This window comes from Salmo salar, chromosome ssa05 (genome assembly GCF_905237065.1).
Source record: "Salmo salar chromosome ssa05, Ssal_v3.1, whole genome shotgun sequence".
NCBI lineage: Eukaryota > Metazoa > Chordata > Actinopteri > Salmoniformes > Salmonidae > Salmo > Salmo salar.
This window is the reverse complement of record NC_059446.1, coordinates 2,583,433-2,602,942: the sequence shown is the minus strand read 5'-3', so window position 1 is coordinate 2,602,942 and position 19,510 is coordinate 2,583,433. Positions and strand designations below refer to the sequence as shown.

The following is a 19,510-nucleotide window of genomic DNA, read 5'->3' as shown; positions in this document are numbered from 1 at the left end:
GTGAGAGGAGAGAGGGGGCTTTCCCTTATTGGGGGGGTAGGGTTAGTGAGAGGAGAGAGGGGGCTTTCCCTTATTGGGGGGTAGGGTTAGTGAGAGGAGAGAGGGGGCTTTCCCTTATTGGGGGGTAGGGTTAGTGAGAGGAGAGAGGGGGCTTTCCCCTTATTGGGGTGGGGTAGGGTTAGTGAGAGGAGAGAGGGGGCTTTCCCTTATTGGGGGGGTAGGGTTAGTGAGAGGAGAGAGGGGGCTTTCCCTTATTGGGGGGTAGGGTTAGTGAGAGGAGAGAGGGGGCTTTCCCTTATTGGGGGGGTAGGGTTAGTGAGAGGAGAGAGGGGGCTTTCCCTTATTGGGGGGTAGGGTTAGTGAGAGGAGAGAGGGGCTTTCCCTTATTGGGGGGTAGGGTTAGTGAGAGGAGAGAGGGGGCTTTCCCTTATTGGGGGGGTAGGGTTAGTGAGAGGAGAGAGGGGGCTTTCCCCTTATTGGGGTGGGGTAGGGTTAGTGAGAGGAGAGAGGGGGCTTTCCCTTATTGGGGGGTAGGGTTAGTGAGAGGAGAGAGGGGGCTTTCCCTTATTGGGGGGTAGGGTTAGTGAGAGGAGAGAGGGGGCTTTCCCCTTATTGGGGTGGGGTAGGGTTAGTGAGAGGAGAGAGGGGGCTTTCCCTTATTGGGGGGTAGGGTTAGTGAGAGGAGAGAGGGGCTTTCCCTTATTGGGGGGGTAGGGTTAGTGAGAGGAGAGAGGGGCTTTCCCTTATTGGGGGGGGTAGGGTTAGTGAGAGGAGAGAGGGGGCTTTCCCTTATTGGGGGGGTAGGGTTAGTGAGAGGAGAGAGGGGGCTTTCCCTTATTGGGGGGGTAGGGTTAGTGAGAGGAGAGAGGGGGCTTTCCCTTATTGGGGGGGTAGGGTTAGTGAGAGGAGAGAGGGGCTTTCCCTTATTGGGGGGTAGGGTTAGTGAGAGGAGAGAGGGGGCTTTCCCTTATTGGGGGGTAGGGTTAGTGAGAGGAGAGAGGGGGCTTTCCCTTATTGGGGGGGTAGGGTTAGTGAGAGGAGAGAGGGGGCTTTCCCTTATTGGGGGGGTAGGGTTAGTGAGAGGAGAGAGGGGGCTTTCCCTTATTGGGGGGGGTTTATCGAAACAAAACAAACATTTATTGTGGAACTGGGATTCCTGGGAGTGCATTCCGATGAAGATCATCAAAGGTAAGTGAATATTTATAAAACTATTTCTGACTTTTGTTGACTCCACAACATGGCGGGTATCTGTATGGCTTGTTTTGGTGTCTGAGCGCCGTACTCAGATTATCGCATGGTGTGTTTTAAAAAAAAGCTGACACAGCAGTTGCATTAAGGAGAAGTGTATCTTTAATTCTATGTAAAACACTTGTATCTTATATCAACGTTTATGATGAGTATTTCTGTAAATTGATGTGCTCATTCACCGGGAGTTTTGGAGGTAAAACATTTCTGAACATTACACACTGTATGTAAAATGGATATAAATATGAACTTTATCGAGCAAAACATACATGAATTGTGTAACATTGAGTCCTGGGAGTGTCATCTGAAGAATATCGTCAAAGGTTAGTGATTCATTTTAGCTGTATTTCTGGTTTTTGTGACACCTGTCCTTGCTTGGAAAATGGCTATGTGGTTTTTCTTGTCTAGGCGCTGTCCTAACATAATCTAATGTTTTGCTTTCGCCGTAAAGCCTTTTTGAAATCGGACACTGTGGTTGGATTAACGAGAAGTTTATCTTTAAAATGGTGTATAATACTTGTGTGTTTGAGAAATTTTGAATTGTGAGATTTTTGTTGTTTTGAATTTGGCGCCATGCTATTTCATTGGCTGTTAGCGGAACGTCTGTCCTCAACAGGTTTTAATCAGCATTTTGTAATGTCCATCTCAGTCTGCTGACCTAAACCCCATTTGAAAGACTGTGGTTTGAATTGAAGAGGGTAGTCAATAAGACCAGATGAAGGATATCAACGATCTGGAAAGATTCTCTAAGGAGGAACGAGTTAAGATTCCACCCAATGTGTTCTCCAACTCAGAAAAAGGCTCAGCGCCGTTATCCTCGACAGGTGAGGTATTGATAAGGCTCAGTACCGTTATCCTCGACAGGTGAGGTATTGATAAGGTTCAGTGCCGTTATCCTCGACAGGTGAGGTATTGATAAGGCTCAGTACCGTTATCCTCGACAGGTGAGGTATTGATAAGGTTCAGTGCCGTTATCCTCGACAGGTGAGGTATTGATAAGGCTCAGTACCGTTATCCTCGACAGGTGAGGTATTGATAAGGCTCAGTGTCGTTATCCTCGACAGGTGAGGTATTGATAAGGCTCAGTGCCGTTATCCTCGACAGGTGAGGTATTGACAAGGCTCAGAGCCGTTATCCTCGACAGGTGAGGTATTGATAAGGCTCAGAGACGTTATCCTCGACAGGTGAGGTATTGATAAGGCTCAGTGCCGTTATCCCCGACAGGTGAGGTATTGATAAGGCTCAGTGCCGTTCTCCTCGACAGGTGAGGTATTGATAAGGCTCAGTACCGTTATCCTCGACAGGTGAGGTATTGATAAGGCTCAGTACCGTTATCCTCGACAGGTGAGGTATTGATAAGGCTCAGTACCGTTATCCTCGACAGGTGAGGTATTGATAAGGCTCAGTGCCGTTATCCCCGACAGGTGAGGTATTGATAAGGCTCAGTGCCGTTCTCCTCGACAGGTGAGGTATTGATAAGGTTCAGTGCCGTTATCCTCGACAGGTGAGGTATTGATAAGGCTCAGTGCCGTTATCCTCGACAGGTGAGGTATTGATAAGGCTCAGTGCCGTTATCCTCGACAGGTGAGGTATTGACAAGGCTCAGAGCCGTTATCCTCGACAGGTGAGGTATTGATAAGGCTCAGAGCCGTTATCCTCGACAGGTGAGGTATTGATAAGGCTCAGTACCGTTATCCTCGACAGGTGAGGTATTGACAAGGCTCAGAGCCGTTATCCTCGACAGGTGAGGTATTGATAAGGTATTGAAAACAGGGTTGGTAATCAGTACTAAAAAGTATTACTTGTTAAACAAAATCTCTTTCTCTGAGTGACTGTATTAGTATTAGTATAATGTGCCTATATAGTTCAGTATTTAAATGATTTATTTTATACAGTCATTTTTGTTGATCTTTATCAATGGGGGGGGGTGAATAATTTGGGAGCCCACTGTGTAAAGTGACTGGCCTAGGTGTGTCTCTGAACTCAGTGCCTTTAAAAGCATTTATTTGATGTTGTGTAGGGACAGAGACGGATAGGGATGGTATTGACCTTCATGAACCTCCACCAAAGGAAATGGAACTTGAAGATGAAAGCTGAATAATGACTTTAGGTAATGATCTAATAACTTGTCCTCCAATTTCTCCATGTGTGGGAAATGTCTCAACTCCGTTATTTGATATTAAACAGATGTTATATAATTGTGACAGAGATTATTAAAACCCGAAATGGTCCTGAGTTGATCCAATCATTCCATTGGACAGTAGTTCTGTTGTGTGTCTTTTAGCCCGTGGATAGTCAGTTAAACTCAGAGCGGCAGAGTAACTAGCTCAGTCTAGAACACTGCGTTTCAGATTCTGTATCTGCCTGGGAGAGGAGTACAGAGAAGCTTACTGTTTCTTTAAAGTCATGGAGAGGATAGAGAGAGAGAGAGAGGATACTGAAGAGAGAAGGGGGGAGGCACAGTGCACCAGTTAGCACTGCTGTTTAGAGAGAGAGAGAGAGAGAGAGAGAGAGAGAGAGAGAGAGAGAGAGAGAGAGAGACAGAGAGAGACAGAGAGAGACAGAGAGACAGAGAGAGAGACAGCCTGCCTGCCTGATCCTTCACATTTCTTGCAGAGATAACATTACAGAGAATGTCCATGCTTCATTATTAAGGAGACACAGCGCTGTTCAAATGGTTCAGAAATACCGGGACTAAAAAAAAGGCAAATAAGTAGCTCTTTGACACACCATATTGGACAGACATAAATGGATGGACAGAGAGATATTACCATTCAGAATTCACTTGTCTACCAGTGAGAAGCATCAGTGGATATAATGGGCAACACAACACATAAACCTTTAGGTAAGATCGAAGACCTTCTGATTTCAATCACCATAACAGCATAATAATGAATGTTCACACAGCTCTCCGTCTCTATTTCATAATTGCGAGCGCTTAGCAATACAGCGCGCCTTTTTTGCGGTGTTGATAAAGACGGTTAACGGAGAACCGAAGCGGGCAGTTCGAGCTGCGCAGCGCCGTGCGCAGCGCCGTGACGACCCGACGGCAAGCCGTGCAGCTCTCCGGTGCGCGGGAAAAACGAGAGTGTGATTTTCGACGATGTCTTATGCTAAACCTAGTTTTTCAAAGTCTCTAACTTGTAATTGATTTATTTACATTATATATTTTTTGTATTGTTAAAATCAGTTTTTTTATTTGATCTCCAATGCGTGGCAGACACAGAGAATCCCCAATGTGATGAAATCAACAGAAGTTAAATATTATGTTTCCGGTTATATTTAGTATTTACTTTTTAGGCACTTTTTTCCAATATGTTTTAATGTTGTAATTTATTTATTAATATATATATATATATATATCTGTATGTAATGATATTGTAATAACAACTGTTATTCATCTGGTCTTATTGCTCTAAACATTTTAAGCCGTGTTAACTTCCCAGCTCATTTACATTTTACATTTTAGTCATTTAGCAGAGGCTCTTATCCAGAACGACTTACAGTAGACTGCATACATTTTATTACATGTTTTAAACTGGCCCCCGTGGGAATCGAACCCACAACCCTGGTGTTGCAAGCACCATGCTCTACCAACTGAGCTACGGCAACTATGTAGTCCATAGTAACGCTAGCTAGTTGCCTTGTAGTTTAGCCGTATAAGATTAGTTTGCAAAGCAAGCTGTGGTTTTTTAAATACTATAACCATTGTTTCCATTTTAGATCAGCCCAGGTTCATAGAGGTGAACCAGTGATTTACCCTAACACACACACACACACACACACACACACACACACACACACACACACACACACACACACACACACACACACACACACACACACACACACACACACACACACACACACACCTCCTCCTCCTCCTACTCGATCAGTTTGCGCCCACAGCTGATATCAGCTGACAGTGGATCAGGCCTCACCATGTCGGCTGTTAGTTCGGACAGATACTGTAGGCGCGTGAAAAGCACACGTGTAACTGTCAATGAATAATCTCGTTCCCAGACACTTCTGTCCAAAAAGAGTCTGGTGGACCGACGTGTCAAACTCCACCTTTCGTTAGCAAATAAAAAGACCTTAATCGGAAATAATCTACAAATCATCTCCAACAGCGTCGTCCACTTACCCTCCCCTTTCCGGGTCTTCCACGCCTCGCAGTCCTGTGATTCGCTAATGTTAAATTACCCTTAACTCAGACTGACGATACCAGTCTATAGTCTCTACACTCCTGATGATACCAGTCTATAGTCTCTACACTCCTGATGATACCAGTCTATAGTCTCTACGATGATACCAGTCTATAGTCTCTACCCTCCTGGTGATACCAGTCTATAGTCTCTACCCTCCTGATGATACCAGTCTATAGTCTCTACCCTCCTGATGATACCAGTCTATAGTCTCTACCCTCCTGGTGATACCAGTCTATAGTCTCTACCCTCCTGATGATACCAGTCTATAGTCTCTACCCTCCTGATGATACCAGTCTATAGTCTCTACCCTCCTGATGATACCAGTCTATAGTCTCTACCCTCCTGATGATACCAGTCTATAGTCTCTACCCTCCTGATGATACCAGTCTATAGTCTCTACCCTCCTGATGATACCAGTCTATAGTCTCTACGATGATACCAGTCTATAGTCTCTACCCTCCTGATGATACCAGTCTATAGTCTCTACCCTCCTGATGATACCAGTCTATAGTCTCTACCCTCCTGATGATACCAGTCTATAGTCTCTACCCTCCTGATGATACCAGTCTATAGTCTCTACCCTCCTGATGATACCAGTCTATAGTCTCTCCCCTCCTGATGATACCAGTCTATAGTCTCTACCCTCCTGATGATACCAGTCTATAGTCTCTACCCTCCTGATGATACCAGTCTATAGTCTCTACCCTCCTGATGATACCAGTCTATAGTCTCTACCCTCCTGATGATACCAGTCTATAGTCTCTACCCTCCTGATGATACCAGTCTATAGTCTCTACCCTCCTGATGATACCAGTCTATAGTCTCTACCCTCCTGATGATACCAGTCTATAGTCTCTACCCTCCTGGTGATACCAGTCTATAGTCTCTACCGATGATACCAGTCTATAGTCTCTACCCTCCTGATGATACCAGTCTATAGTCTCTACCCTCCTGATGATACCAGTCTATAGTCTCTACCGATGATACCAGTCTATAGTCTCTACCCTCCTGATGATACCAGTCTATAGTCTCTACCCTCCTGATGATACCAGTCTATAGTCTCTACCCTCCTGATGATACCAGTCTATAGTCTCTACCCTCCTGATGATACCAGTCTATAGTCTCTACCCTCCTGATGATACCAGTCTATAGTCTCTACCCTCCTGATGATACCAGTCTATAGTCTCTACGATGATACCAGTCTATAGTCTCTACCCTCCTGATGATACCAGTCTATAGTCTCTACCCTCCTGATGATACCAGTCTATAGTCTCTACCTGATGATACCAGTCTATAGTCTCTACCTCGATGATACCAGTCTATAGTCTCTACCCTCCTGATGATACCAGTCTATAGTCTCTACCCTCCTGATGATACCAGTCTATAGTCTCTACCCTCCTGATGATACCAGTCTATAGTCTCTACCCTCCTGATGATACCAGTCTATAGTCTCTACCCTCCTGGTGATACCAGTCTATAGTCTCTACCCTCCTGATGATACCAGTCTATAGTCTCTACCCTCCTGATGATACCAGTCTATAGTCTCTACCCTCCTGATGATACCAGTCTATAGTCTCTACCCTCCTGATGATACCAGTCTATAGTCTCTACCCTCCTGATGATACCAGTCTATAGTCTCTACCCTCCTGATGATACCAGTCTATAGTCTCTACCCTCCTGATGATACCAGTCTATAGTCTCTACCCTCCTGATGATACCAGTCTATAGTCTCTACGATGATACCAGTCTATAGTCTCTACCCTCCTGATGATACCAGTCTATAGTCTCTACCCTCCTGATGATACCAGTCTATAGTCTCTACCTGATGATACCAGTCTATAGTCTCTACCCTCCTGATGATACCAGTCTATAGTCTCTACCCTCCTGATGATACCAGTCTATAGTCTCTACCTCCTGATGATACCAGTCTATAGTCTCTACCCTCCTGATGATACCAGTCTATAGTCTCTACCCTCCTGGTGATACCAGTCTATAGTCTCTACCCTCCTGATGATACCAGTCTATAGTCTCTACCCTCCTGATGATACCAGTCTATAGTCTCTACCCTCCTGATGATACCAGTCTATAGTCTCTACCCTCCTGATGATACCAGTCTATAGTCTCTACCCTCCTGATGATACCAGTCTATAGTCTCTACCCTCCTGATGATACCAGTCTATAGTCTCTACCCTCCTGATGATACCAGTCTATAGTCTCTACCCTCCTGATGATACCAGTCTATAGTCTCTACCCTCCTGATGATACCAGTCTATAGTCTCTACCCTCCTGATGATACCAGTCTATAGTCTCTCCCCTCCTGATGATACCTGTCTATAGTCTCTACCCTCCTGATGATACCAGTCTATAGTCTCTACTGATGATACCTGTCTATAGTCTCTACCCTCCTGATGATACCAGTCTATAGTCTCTACCCTCCTGATGATACCAGTCTATAGTCTCTACCCTCCTGATGATACCAGTCTATAGTCTCTACCCTCCTGATGATACCAGTCTATAGTCTCTACGATGATACCAGTCTATAGTCTCTACCCTCCTGATGATACCAGTCTATAGTCTCTACCCTCCTGATGATACCAGTCTATAGTCTCTACCCTCCTGATGATACCAGTCTATAGTCTCTACCCTCCTGATGATACCAGTCTATAGTCTCTACCCTCCTGATGATACCAGTCTATCGTCTCTCCCTTCCCGCAGAATCTACAGGGAGAGCTCAAAAATTCAAGTCCCTTGGGTGCTGCCATAGATTTACATTAGAAGTGCCCATCCAAGAAGGCTCAAGGTCATTGGCCACAGATAAAATTAATTCAAATCACGTTATAGCTACAGTAGCTTTGATTGGACCGATCATGTCAACATCATACTTTCAAAATCTCAGCTAGCAGTCATCATCATGAATCAATTTGACAATCTGCTGGCAGATCCGTTGTAATCCTTGTCATTTGAAGAGAAATAATGAAGATAAATTATAGATAAAATGTTTCGGGTGCTCATTGGACATAAACATTACACAACAAGTTGGAAATCGCAGATTCAACAATGAGTGTTTTTTAAGGAATCTTTGGCTAACTGCTCCGATTGGGAAAATATGTTTTGAACGGTCATCCAACTCGGAATTCCAAGTTGGGAACTCAGACGTCTTATAAAAATATATATATATTTAACTAGGCAAGTCAGTTAAGAACAAATTCTTATTTACAATGATGACCTACCCCAGATAACATTAGGCCAATTGTGCACCACCCTATGGGACTCCCAATCACAGCCAGATGTGAAACAGCCTGGATTCGAACCAGGGACTTTAGTGACATCCTCTTGCACTGAGATGCAGTGCCTTAGACAGCTGTGCCACTCAGGAACTTTCTAGAGCTCTGATCTGAAGATCACCAATGTCATGATTCAACCGTGTTTTTCTTCGAGTTCCCAGTTGTCTTGAAAGCCCCATAAAACCAGAAAGTGACAAACTTTGATGACAAAGCTTAACAACAAAATTTCTCCGCAAAGGAACACCGCGCCACCATCCTGTTCAAGTGAGCACAGCACAACAAGCTGAATCCAAATATGTCTTGTATGCTGCTGCATAAATGATGTAATATGCCAGGGAGATATGTATACTGTAGCTAAGACAGTAATACTAAGTGTATGTTGTGTAGTAAGCTGTTAGTAGCCCATGTGCCTCACTCTAATAATTTGGTCGCTTTTCCCCTCATAACTTAGCTTACTGTTCTGACTTGGTGGTGCACATGTAGCCTATAGACTGTTTTTAGAGAAATGTCATCATCGAATAATGTAAGAATTTTCATTGTGTGCTTATATGCCCCCTTTATTTATCCTACATTTCTGACTTGGTGTACAGGTAGAATACTGTAAGAACGGCCCATGTTCTGAATTCTGTCGCTGTACATTTCAAAAGTGCTGAACAAGTCCGTCGTCGACTTGCTCATTAATGTCTTAACCGAAATTACGGATTGCCTCTAATCCGCTCATCGTTCCTTTATGACATAGTTTCTACATAATTTTTTTATATTTTTTTATTTCAGCTTCACATAACCAGGTAGGCTAGTTGAGAACAAGGTCCCATTTACAACTGCGACCTGGCCAAGATAAAGCATTGCAGTGCAACACAAACAACGACACAGAGTTACACATTTACATCTCAGTTGTCAGTAGAAACCCCATTTGTTTAAGCAAGTCAGCCATATCAGCTGTTATTTAAAAGGCAGTAAATGAGGCTGAATTAACTGTTTCGCTGCCAGACAAGGCTCCGCTGATAGCCAGGTGTAGCAGTGGTAAGGTGTAAGGGCTGTTGGGTCTCTCCTGTTGGGACAGCTTTATGTAGGCCCTAACAGTTTGTGGACACCGTTTGTCACCGTTACAGTGTAATTAATGTATTGTTTAGTGTTGTGTTGTGTAGTGGCTTTGCTGGCATGCATAATAAAAATAATACAACATTTGCACCACCAAAATGTACACGCTAAAATCGCCACTGGATACTATGTTTGGGAATTACACTTGGATGCACGGTTCTGCCTCAAATTCTCATACCTGACCAAACCTGACCAATACCCAACCATACCTGACCAAACCTGACCAATACCCAACCACACCTGACCAAACCTGATCAATACCAAACCATACCTGATCAATACCAAACCAAACCATACCTGACCAAACCTGACCAATACCCAACCACACCTTAACATACCTGACAGAGATTTTCCCTCAAAAGGGTCTAGTGAGCAGAACAAGGTATTGTAGTAAGCAGTCAAACATCCACCATGCTGGAGAATGAAGCATAAGCCACGCCAAGAGGACATAAAGAGTGTTATCACGTCGTAGAATAGAGGACCAACCAACGACACGATAGAAGCACCACAGTGTTTATTTAAGCAGTAAGGCCCGAGGGGATATGTGATATATGGCAAATATACCACGGCTAAGGGCTGTTCTTAATCACGACGCAACGCAGAGTGCCTGGACACAGCCCTTAGCCGTGGTATATTGGCCGTATATCACAAACCCCCGAGGTGCCTTATTGCTATTATAAACTGGTTACCAACGTAATTAGAGCAGTAAAAATGTGTTTTGTCATACTCGTTGTAAACGGTCATAGACCGTCATCTAGACATTATCTCATATTTCTTTTAGACAAACATTTTGTTTTCAACAGCAGGAGATTTGTATAAAACCTTTGCTGTATGGTCTCGCCGACATTTGCAACATTGTTTCAATATTCAAATATGATCTCCAACTGTCCCATATTGTAACACGAGTCGTACAAAGGGGACCAAGGGCGCGGCGTGTTTACTGCTCATATTTTACTTTAATGAAAACACTAATAACAACAAACCGACCGACAACAGTCCCGTCAGGTGAAACACTAAACAGGAAACAACTACCCACAAAACAACAGGAAGAAGAAAAAAAACACCCCGACTAAATATGACCTCCAATTAGAGGCATCGAGGAACAGCTGCCTCCAATTGAAGGTCAACCCAATAAACCCCAACCTAGATAAAGACAAACTAGAAATCCAACATAGAAATAGAGAACATAGAACAAACACAAACACACACCCCCCCTGTCACGCCCTGACCACTCTACCATAGGAAATAACAACTTATTTTGGTCAGGACGTGACACATAGTGACGAACGTGTCCGGTGTCGGGACGAGACAGACAGGCAGGCAGGCAACGTTTCTCAGCCAGTGGAAATCATGAATCAGCATCATTTTTATGGATATATACAAAGAAATGTCAATTGAAAAAAGGTCAAGTGAAACGAAGTGCAGCTGGTTTGCAGTCTTTCCATCTTCAGTTTGAAGTGATTGTGTTTGGCTGTGTTGTTGGCTGTGTGGTTGGCTGTGTTGTTAGCTGTGTTGTTGGCTGTGTTGTTAGCTGTGTTGTTGGCTGTGTTGTTGGCTGTGTTGTTGGCTGTGTGGTTGGCTGTGTGGTTGGCTGTGTGGTTGGCTAGCTCCTCTGGACAACAGTGTCCTGATGAGAGAGCATATTTTCTATGCCAGGTGAAATCACACCTCATTAGCTTATTGTTATAGACGTATCCAATTAAATGTCACTAGAAAACAGCTTAAACAAATGCAAATGCAGCTACTTTGCTGATATTCTGTCTGAACTGTTTGACGTGACTGTAAGTTAGCCATTGTTGGCTAGCTAGCAAGCAAGGGATAAGAACGTTGCCAGCCAGTATGGCAATAGAACATTTAGAACAAACAACTGGGTCTCGTCCATAGATTGTCACGTCCTGACCAGCAGATGGAGCTGTTGTAGTAGTTTTGGGGTCAGGACGTGGCAGTCTTGTGTGTGTGATTGTTCTGTGTTGGTCTTGTGACTCCTGATCAGGAACAGCTGGGGATCGTTGTTCCTGATTGGGAGTCATATATGTAGGAGTATGTTTGTCACTTGGTTTTGGTGGGTAGTTGTTTTTGCACTGCGTTGGTGAGCCTGCAAAACTGTTTAGTGTTGTGGTTATCTGTTTTGTCAAGTGGATGCTTTACTCTTTTTTGTTAATTAAAATATGAGTATCCACAACTCCGCTGCATTTTGGTCTTCCCTGCAACACAACGAAGGATTTTGTGACATAGATACAGAACAAAAGACTGAACGACTGGGTCGCGTCTCTGACAACCGAACCGATAGAATGAACGACCAGCCGGCTTCAAATCAAATCAAATGTTATTTGTAACATGCGCCGAATACAACAGGTCTGGTCCTTACAGTGAAATGCTTACTTACAAGCCCTTAACCAACAGTGCAGTTTTAAACTGCTCGCTTCGAAGCACAGTCATCCAGAACAGCTCTCGCGCATGTTCAGTGTTGCTTGCCTCGAAGCGAGCATAAAAGGCATTTAGCTCGTCTGGTAGGCTCGCGTCACTGGGCAGCTCTCGGCTGGGTTTCCCTTTGTAGTCCGTAATAGTTTTCAAGCCCTGCCACATCCGACGAGCGTCAGAGCCGGTGTAGTAGGATTCAATCTTAGTCCTGTATTGATGCTTTGCCTGTTTGATGGTTCGTCTGAGGGCATAGCGGGATTTCTTATAGGCGTCCGGATTAGTGTCCCGCTCCTTGAAAGCGGCAGCTCTACCCTTTAGCTCAATGCAGATGTTGCCTGTAATCCATGGCTTCTGGTTGGGATATGTACGTACAGTCACTGTGGGGACGACATCGTCGATTCACTTATTGATAAAGCCGATGACTGAGGTGGTATACTCCTCAATGCCATTGGATGAATCACGGAACCTATTCCAGTCTGTGCAGCAAAACAGTCCTGTAGCGTAGCATCCACTTCATCTGACCACTTCCGTATTGAGAGAGTCACTGGTACTTCCTGCTTTAGTTTTTGCTTGTAAGCAGGAATCAGGAGGATAGAATTGTGTGAGGTCTTAGTGCCAGCATCGTTCTGTGGTGGTAAATAGACGACTAGGAATAATATAGATGAGAACTCTCTTGGTAGATAGTGTGGTCTACAGCTTATCATGAGGTACTCTACCTCAGGCGAGCAATACCTCGAGACTTCTTTAATATTAGACATCGCGCACCAGCAGTTATTGACAAAAAGACACACACCCCAACACCTCGTCTTACCAGACGTAGCTTCTCTGTTCTGCCGGTGCACGGAAAATCCCTCCAGCTCTATATTAGCCGTGTCGTCGTTCAGCTACGACTCGGTGAAACATAAGATATTACAGTTTTTAATGTCCCGTTGGATAATCGTAATCATAGGTCATACATTTTATTTTCCAATGACTGCATGTTAGCTAGTAGAACGGATGGCAGTGGGAGTTGACTCGCTCGCCTACGGATTCTCAGAAGGCAGCCCGACCTGCATCCTCTTTTCCTCCGTCTTCCAGGCTGTATACTGTATATGGGTTACAGGCTGTATATGGGTTACTGGCTGTACACTGTATATGGGTTACAGGCTGTATACTGTATATGGGTTACAGGCTGTATACAGGCTGTATATGGGTTACAGCCTGTAATACAGGTGTATATTGGTTACAGGCTGTATACTGTATACGGGTTACAGGCTGTATACTGTATACGGTTTACAGGCTGTATGTGGGTTACAGGCTGTATATGGGTTACAGGCTGTATACTGTATATGGGTTACAGGCTGTATATGGGTTACAGGCTGTATACTGTATATGGGTTACAGGCTGTATATGGGTTACAGGCTGTATATTTGGGTTACAGGCTGTATATTTATGGGTTACAGGCTGTATACAAGAGCTACATGCTGTATATGGGTTACAGGCTGTATATGGGTTACAGGCTGTATATGGGTTACAGGCTGTATATGGGTTACAGGCTGTATACTGTATATGGGTTACAGGCTGTATACTGTATATGGGTTACAGGCTGTATATGGGTTACAGGCTGTATATGGGTTACAGGCTGTATACTGTATATGGGTTACAGGCTGTATACTGTATATGGGTTACAGGCTGTATACTGTATATGGGTTACAGGCTGTATATGGGTTAGAGGCTGTATATGGGTTACAGGCTGTATATGGGTTACAGGCTGTATATGGGTTACAGGCTGTATATGGGTTACAGGCTGTATACTGTATATGGGTTACAGGCTGTATATGGGTTACAGGCTGTATATGGGTTACAGGCTGTATATGGGTTACAGGCTGTATCCTGTATATGGGTTACAGGCTGTATATGGGTTACAGGCTGTATACTGTATATGGGTTACAGGCTGTATATGGGTTACAGGCTGTATATGGGTTACAGGCTGTATATGGGTTACAGGCTGTATATGGGTTACAGGCTGTATATGGGTTACAGGCTGTATATGGGGTACAGGCTGTATATGGGTTACAGGCTGTATATGGGTTACAGGCTGTATATGGGTTACAGGCTGTATACTGTATATGGGTTACAGGCTGTATATGGGTTACAGGCTGTATATGGGTATCTCCACGTCAACGAGGGTGTATTTTTGCCTGTCCTCATCAACTAGGTATTTTATGATGTCATTGTGTCAATGGGCTGAAAGACTCAATGAGCTTCCGGTAACCAATTAACCAATTAACCAATTAACCAATCCCTCTCCTCTCTTCTTATTCTGTTATTGCCTCCTCCCAGAAGATGTGACTCTACCGCCCCACCCTGTGGTGAGCAGGCAGTACTTCACCCTGCAGGGTGGCAGCGGCGGGGGAGAGGGTTCGGGGGTAGAGAGGCGGACGTCGGTCTCCCCAGTGATCCTCAGTCTGGAGCCGCCCAGGTTCCACCCTCAGGCCAAGGGGAAGAACATCAGGCTGGACGGTCAGCTGAGACGAGCGACCAGGAAGAACAGCTTCTGCAACGGAATCACCTTCAGCCAACGACCTGTTAGACTCTATCAGAAGGTAAGACCCTAACCCTGATATACCCTAACCCTGATATACCCTAACCCTGGTATAACCTAACCCTGATATACCCTAACCCTGATATACCCTAACCCTGATATGCCCTAACCCTGATATGCCCTAACCCTGATATACCCTAACCCTGATATACCCTAACCCTGATATACCCCAACCCTGACCCTGATATAACCTGACCCTGATATACCCTAACCCTGATATGCCCTAACCCTGACCCCTGATATACCCTAACCCTGATATACCCTAACCCTGATATACCCTAACCCAACCCTGATATACCCTAACCCTGATATACCCTAACCCTGATATACCCTAACCCTAACCCTGATATACCCTAACCCTGATATACCCTAACCCTGATATACCCTGACCCTGATATACCCTAACCCTGATATGCCCTAACCCTGATATACCCTAACCCTGATATACCCTAACCCTGATATACCCTAACACTGATATACCCCAACCCTGACCCTGATATAACCTGACCCTGATATACCCTAACCCTGATATACCCTGACCCTGATATACCCTGACCCTGATATACCCTGACCCTGATATACCCTAACCTTAACCCTGATATACCCTAACCCTGATATACCCTAACCCTGATATACCCTAACACTGATATACCCTAACACTGATATACCCTAACCCTAACCCTGATATACCCTAACCCTGATATACCCTAACCCTGATATACCCTGACCCTGACCCTGATATACCCTGACCCTGATATACCCTAACCTTAACCCTGATATACCCTAACCCTGGTATAACCTAACCCTGATATACCCTAACCCTGATATACCCTAACCCTGATATACCCTAACCCTGATATACCCTGACCCTGATATACCCTAACCCTGACCCTGATATACCTAACCCTGATATACCCTAACCCTGATATACCCTAACCCTAACCCTGATATACCCTAACCCTGATATACCCTAACCCTGATATACCCTAACCTTAACCCTGATATACCCTAACCCTGATATACCCTAATCCTGATATACCCTAACCCTAACCCTGATATACCCTAACCCTGATATACCCTAACCCTGATATACCCTGACCCTGATATACCCTAACCCTGATATACACTAACACTGATATACCCTAACCCTGATATACCCTGACCCTGATATACCCTAACCCTGATATACCCTAACCCTGATATACCCTAACCCTGATATACCCTGACCCTGATATACCCTAACCCTAACCCTGATATACCCTAACCCTGATATACCCTAACCCTAACCCTGATATACCCTAACCCTGACCCTGATATACCCTGACCCTGATATACCCTAACTCTAACCCTGATATACCCTAACCCTGATATACCCTGACCCTGATATACCCTGACCCTGATATACCCTGACCCTAACCCTGATATACCCTAACCCTGATATACCCTAACCCTGATATACCCTAACCCTGACCCTGATATACCCTAACCCTGACATACCCTAACCCTGATATACCCTAACCCTGATATACCCTAACCCTGATATACCCTAACCTTGGTATACCCTGACCCTGATATACCCTAACCCTAACGCTGATATACCCTAACCCTAACCCTGATATACCCTAACCCTGATATACCCTAACCCTGATATACCCTAACCCTGACATACCCTAACCCTGACATACCCTAACCCTGACATACCCTAACCCTGATATACCCTAACCCTAACCCTGATATACCCTAACCCTGATATACCCTGACCCTGATATACCCTGACCCTAAGCCAGATATACACTAACCCTGTCACGTCCTGACCATAGAAAGATGTTATTTTCTAGTGTACAGTAGGTCAGGGCGTGACAGGGTTAGTGTATATCTGGCTTAGGGTCAGGGGATATACGTCCTGACCATAGAAAGATGTTATTTTCTAGTGTACAGTAGGTCAGGGCGTGACAGGTTTTTTTTCTTCTTCTATGTTTTCTATTTCTATGTTCATGTTCTAGTTTTGTATTTCTATGTTGGTTTTGTTTGGGATGATCTCCAATTAGAGGCAGCTGGTCCTCGTTGTCTCTAATTGGAGGTCATACTTAAGTAGGTGTTTTCCCCACCTGGGTTTGTGGGAGATTGATTTTGAGTCAGTGTATGTTTCACCTCTGCGTCACGGTTTGTTGTTTTTGTCATTCAGTTTATTTATGTATTGCATAGTTTCACAGTATAAATAAAATGTGGAACGACACACACGCTGCACTTTGGTCCGCTCCTTCTTACGACAACTGTGACAAATCCTAACCCAGATATACCCTAACCCAAATATACCCTAACCCTAACCCAGATATACCCTAACCCAGATATACCCTAACCCTAACCCAGATATACCCTAACCCTAACCCAGATATACCCTAACCCAGATATACCCTAACCCAGATATACCCTAACCCAGATATACCCTAACCCTGATTTACTCTGGAGACATCTCTGGCATCTCTGTCATCTCTGTCTTTCTCTCTCATGTCACTGTTAATTTTGATCTCTCTCTCTCTCCATAGTTATAAATCAGCTAATGCTGATTGAATGCCTTACACTGTTTCACTGAGTCAACTTCCTGTATGATCATTCCAATCCCCACTCCTTCCCAGGTGCGTCTGCGTCTGTCCGGTGTTCACAACGGCTGGAGCGGCGCTCTGCGGTTCGGTTTCACCAGTCTGGACCCTAGCGAGCTCAACTCCTCCAACATCCCCAAGTACGCCTGTCCGGACCTGGTGACGAGGCCGGGTTACTGGGCCAAAGCCCTGCCGGAACGCCTGGCGATCCGCAACAACGTCCTGTCCTTCTGGGCCGACAGACACGGCCGTGTGTTCTACAGTATCAACGAGGAGGAACCCGTCCTCTTCCACTGTGGTCTGAGTATAGGATGTCCTCTCTGGGCCATCATAGACATCTATGGTCTCACCCAAGAGGTTACACTGCTAGGTAAAGTCTCTGATTTGTTAAATAAATAGTCTTTTTTTTCTATCTTAGGGTTCCAACAACAGCATAACATTTGGCCCAACGTTATTGTTGAAAGGTCACAGAGTCTTGTCAAGTAATTCCTTCCTAACCAAAGGGTTGTACTCTGAGAGAAGATGTAGCAGGACGATATTACACAAGACTAGGAGTCGGAGTGAAAGGCAGGTCGTCGTGGCCAATCAATTCAGTAGCCCCTCATTAGGACCACAACCAATCACAGCTGAGTTGAGCTGTTCCCCTAAAAGGCCAACCAATCACAGCTGAGTTGAGCTGTCCCCTAAAAGGCCAACCAATCACAGCTGAGTTGAGCTGTCCCCTAAAAGGCCAACCAATCACAGCTGAGTTGAGCTGTTCCCCTAAAAGGCCAACCAATCACAGCTGAGTTGAGCTGTTCCCCTAAAAGGCCAACCAATCACAGCTGAGTTGAGCTGTTCCCCTAAAAGGCCAACCAATCACAGCTGAGTTGAGCTGTTCCCCTAAAAGGCCAACCAATCACAGCTGAGTTGAGCTGTTCCCTTAAAAGGCCAACCAATCACAGCTGAGTTGAGCTGTTCCCCTAAAAGGCCAACCAATCACAGCTGAGTTGAGCTGTTCCCTTAAAAGGCCAACCAATCACAGCTGAGTTGAGCTGTTCCCTTAAAAGGCCAACCAATCACAGCTGAGTTGAGCTGTTCCCTAAAAGGCCAACCAATCACAGCTGAGTTGAGCTGTTCCCTTAAAAGGCCAACCAATCACAGCTGAGTTGAGCTGTTCCCCTAAAAGGCCAACCAATCACAGCTGAGTTGAGCTGTTCCCTAAAAGGCCAACCAATCACAGCTGAGTTGAGCTGTTCCCTTAAAAGGCCAACCAATCACAGCTGAGTTGAGCTGTTCCCCTAAAAGGCCAACCAATCACAGCTGAGTTGAGCTGTTCCCCTAAAAGGCCAACCAATCACAGCTGAGTTGAGCTGTTCCCCTAAAAGGCCAACCAATCACAGCTGAGTTGAGCTGTTCCCCTAAAAGGCCAACCAATCACAGCTGAGTTGATTTGGGTATGTCATTTTAGGCGAAAATGGAAAAAAGGGTCTGATCGTGAAGAGGTTTTAAGGGCTCTTCTTCGTCGTTCCGTCAACGGGACAGTTGTAAATCATGCAGCGCCTTTTGTCACGTTCGCAGATTTTAGAGAAACAACAAATGTCGGTACATATACAGTTGAAGTCGGAAGTTTACATACACTTAGGTTGGAGTCATTAAAACTCGTTTTTTCAACCACTCCACAAATTTCTTGTTAACAAACTATAGTTTTGGCAAGTCGGTTAGGACGTCTACTTTGTGCATGACACAAGTCATTTTTCCAACAATTGTTTACAGACAGATTATTTCACTTATAATTCACTGTATCACAATTCCAGTGGGTCAGAAGTTCACATACACTAAGTTGACTGTGCCTTTAAACAGCTTGGAAAATTCCAGAAAATCATGTCATCGCTTTAGAAGCTTCTGATAGGCTAATTGACATAATTTCAGTCAATTGGAGGTGTACCTGTGGATGTATTTCAAGGTCTACCTTCAAACTCAGTGCCGCTTTGCTTGACATCATGTCTCTCTCTCTGTCTCTCTCTCTGTCTCTCTCTCGCTCTCTCTCTCTCTCTCTCTCTCTCTCCCTCCCTCCCTCTCTCTCTC

The 19,510-nt window shown here is 44.8% G+C and overlaps 1 protein-coding gene across 3 annotated transcripts in view; it reads left to right on the top strand.

Annotated features, from left to right (window-relative positions):
- Positions 1–3,832: 3,832 nt before the first annotated feature.
- The window catches only part of neurl1b (neuralized E3 ubiquitin protein ligase 1B), a 29,989-nt gene continuing 14,311 nt past the window's right edge, over positions 3,833–19,510 (top strand). For 2 of the 3 annotated variants that reach the window (XR_006769809.1, XM_045717809.1), the window contains exons 1-3: positions 3,833–4,090; positions 14,582–14,844; positions 17,480–17,813. Coding sequence is in view for 2 of the 3 variants with exons in the window: in XM_045717809.1 (XP_045573765.1) it covers positions 4,063–4,090; positions 14,582–14,844; positions 17,480–17,813 (625 nt within the window). In the remaining variant the exon portion in view is untranslated. The remainder of the gene's footprint in view (positions 4,091–14,581; positions 14,845–17,479; positions 17,814–19,510) is intronic. The other variant, XM_045717810.1, reaches the window with a different exon arrangement.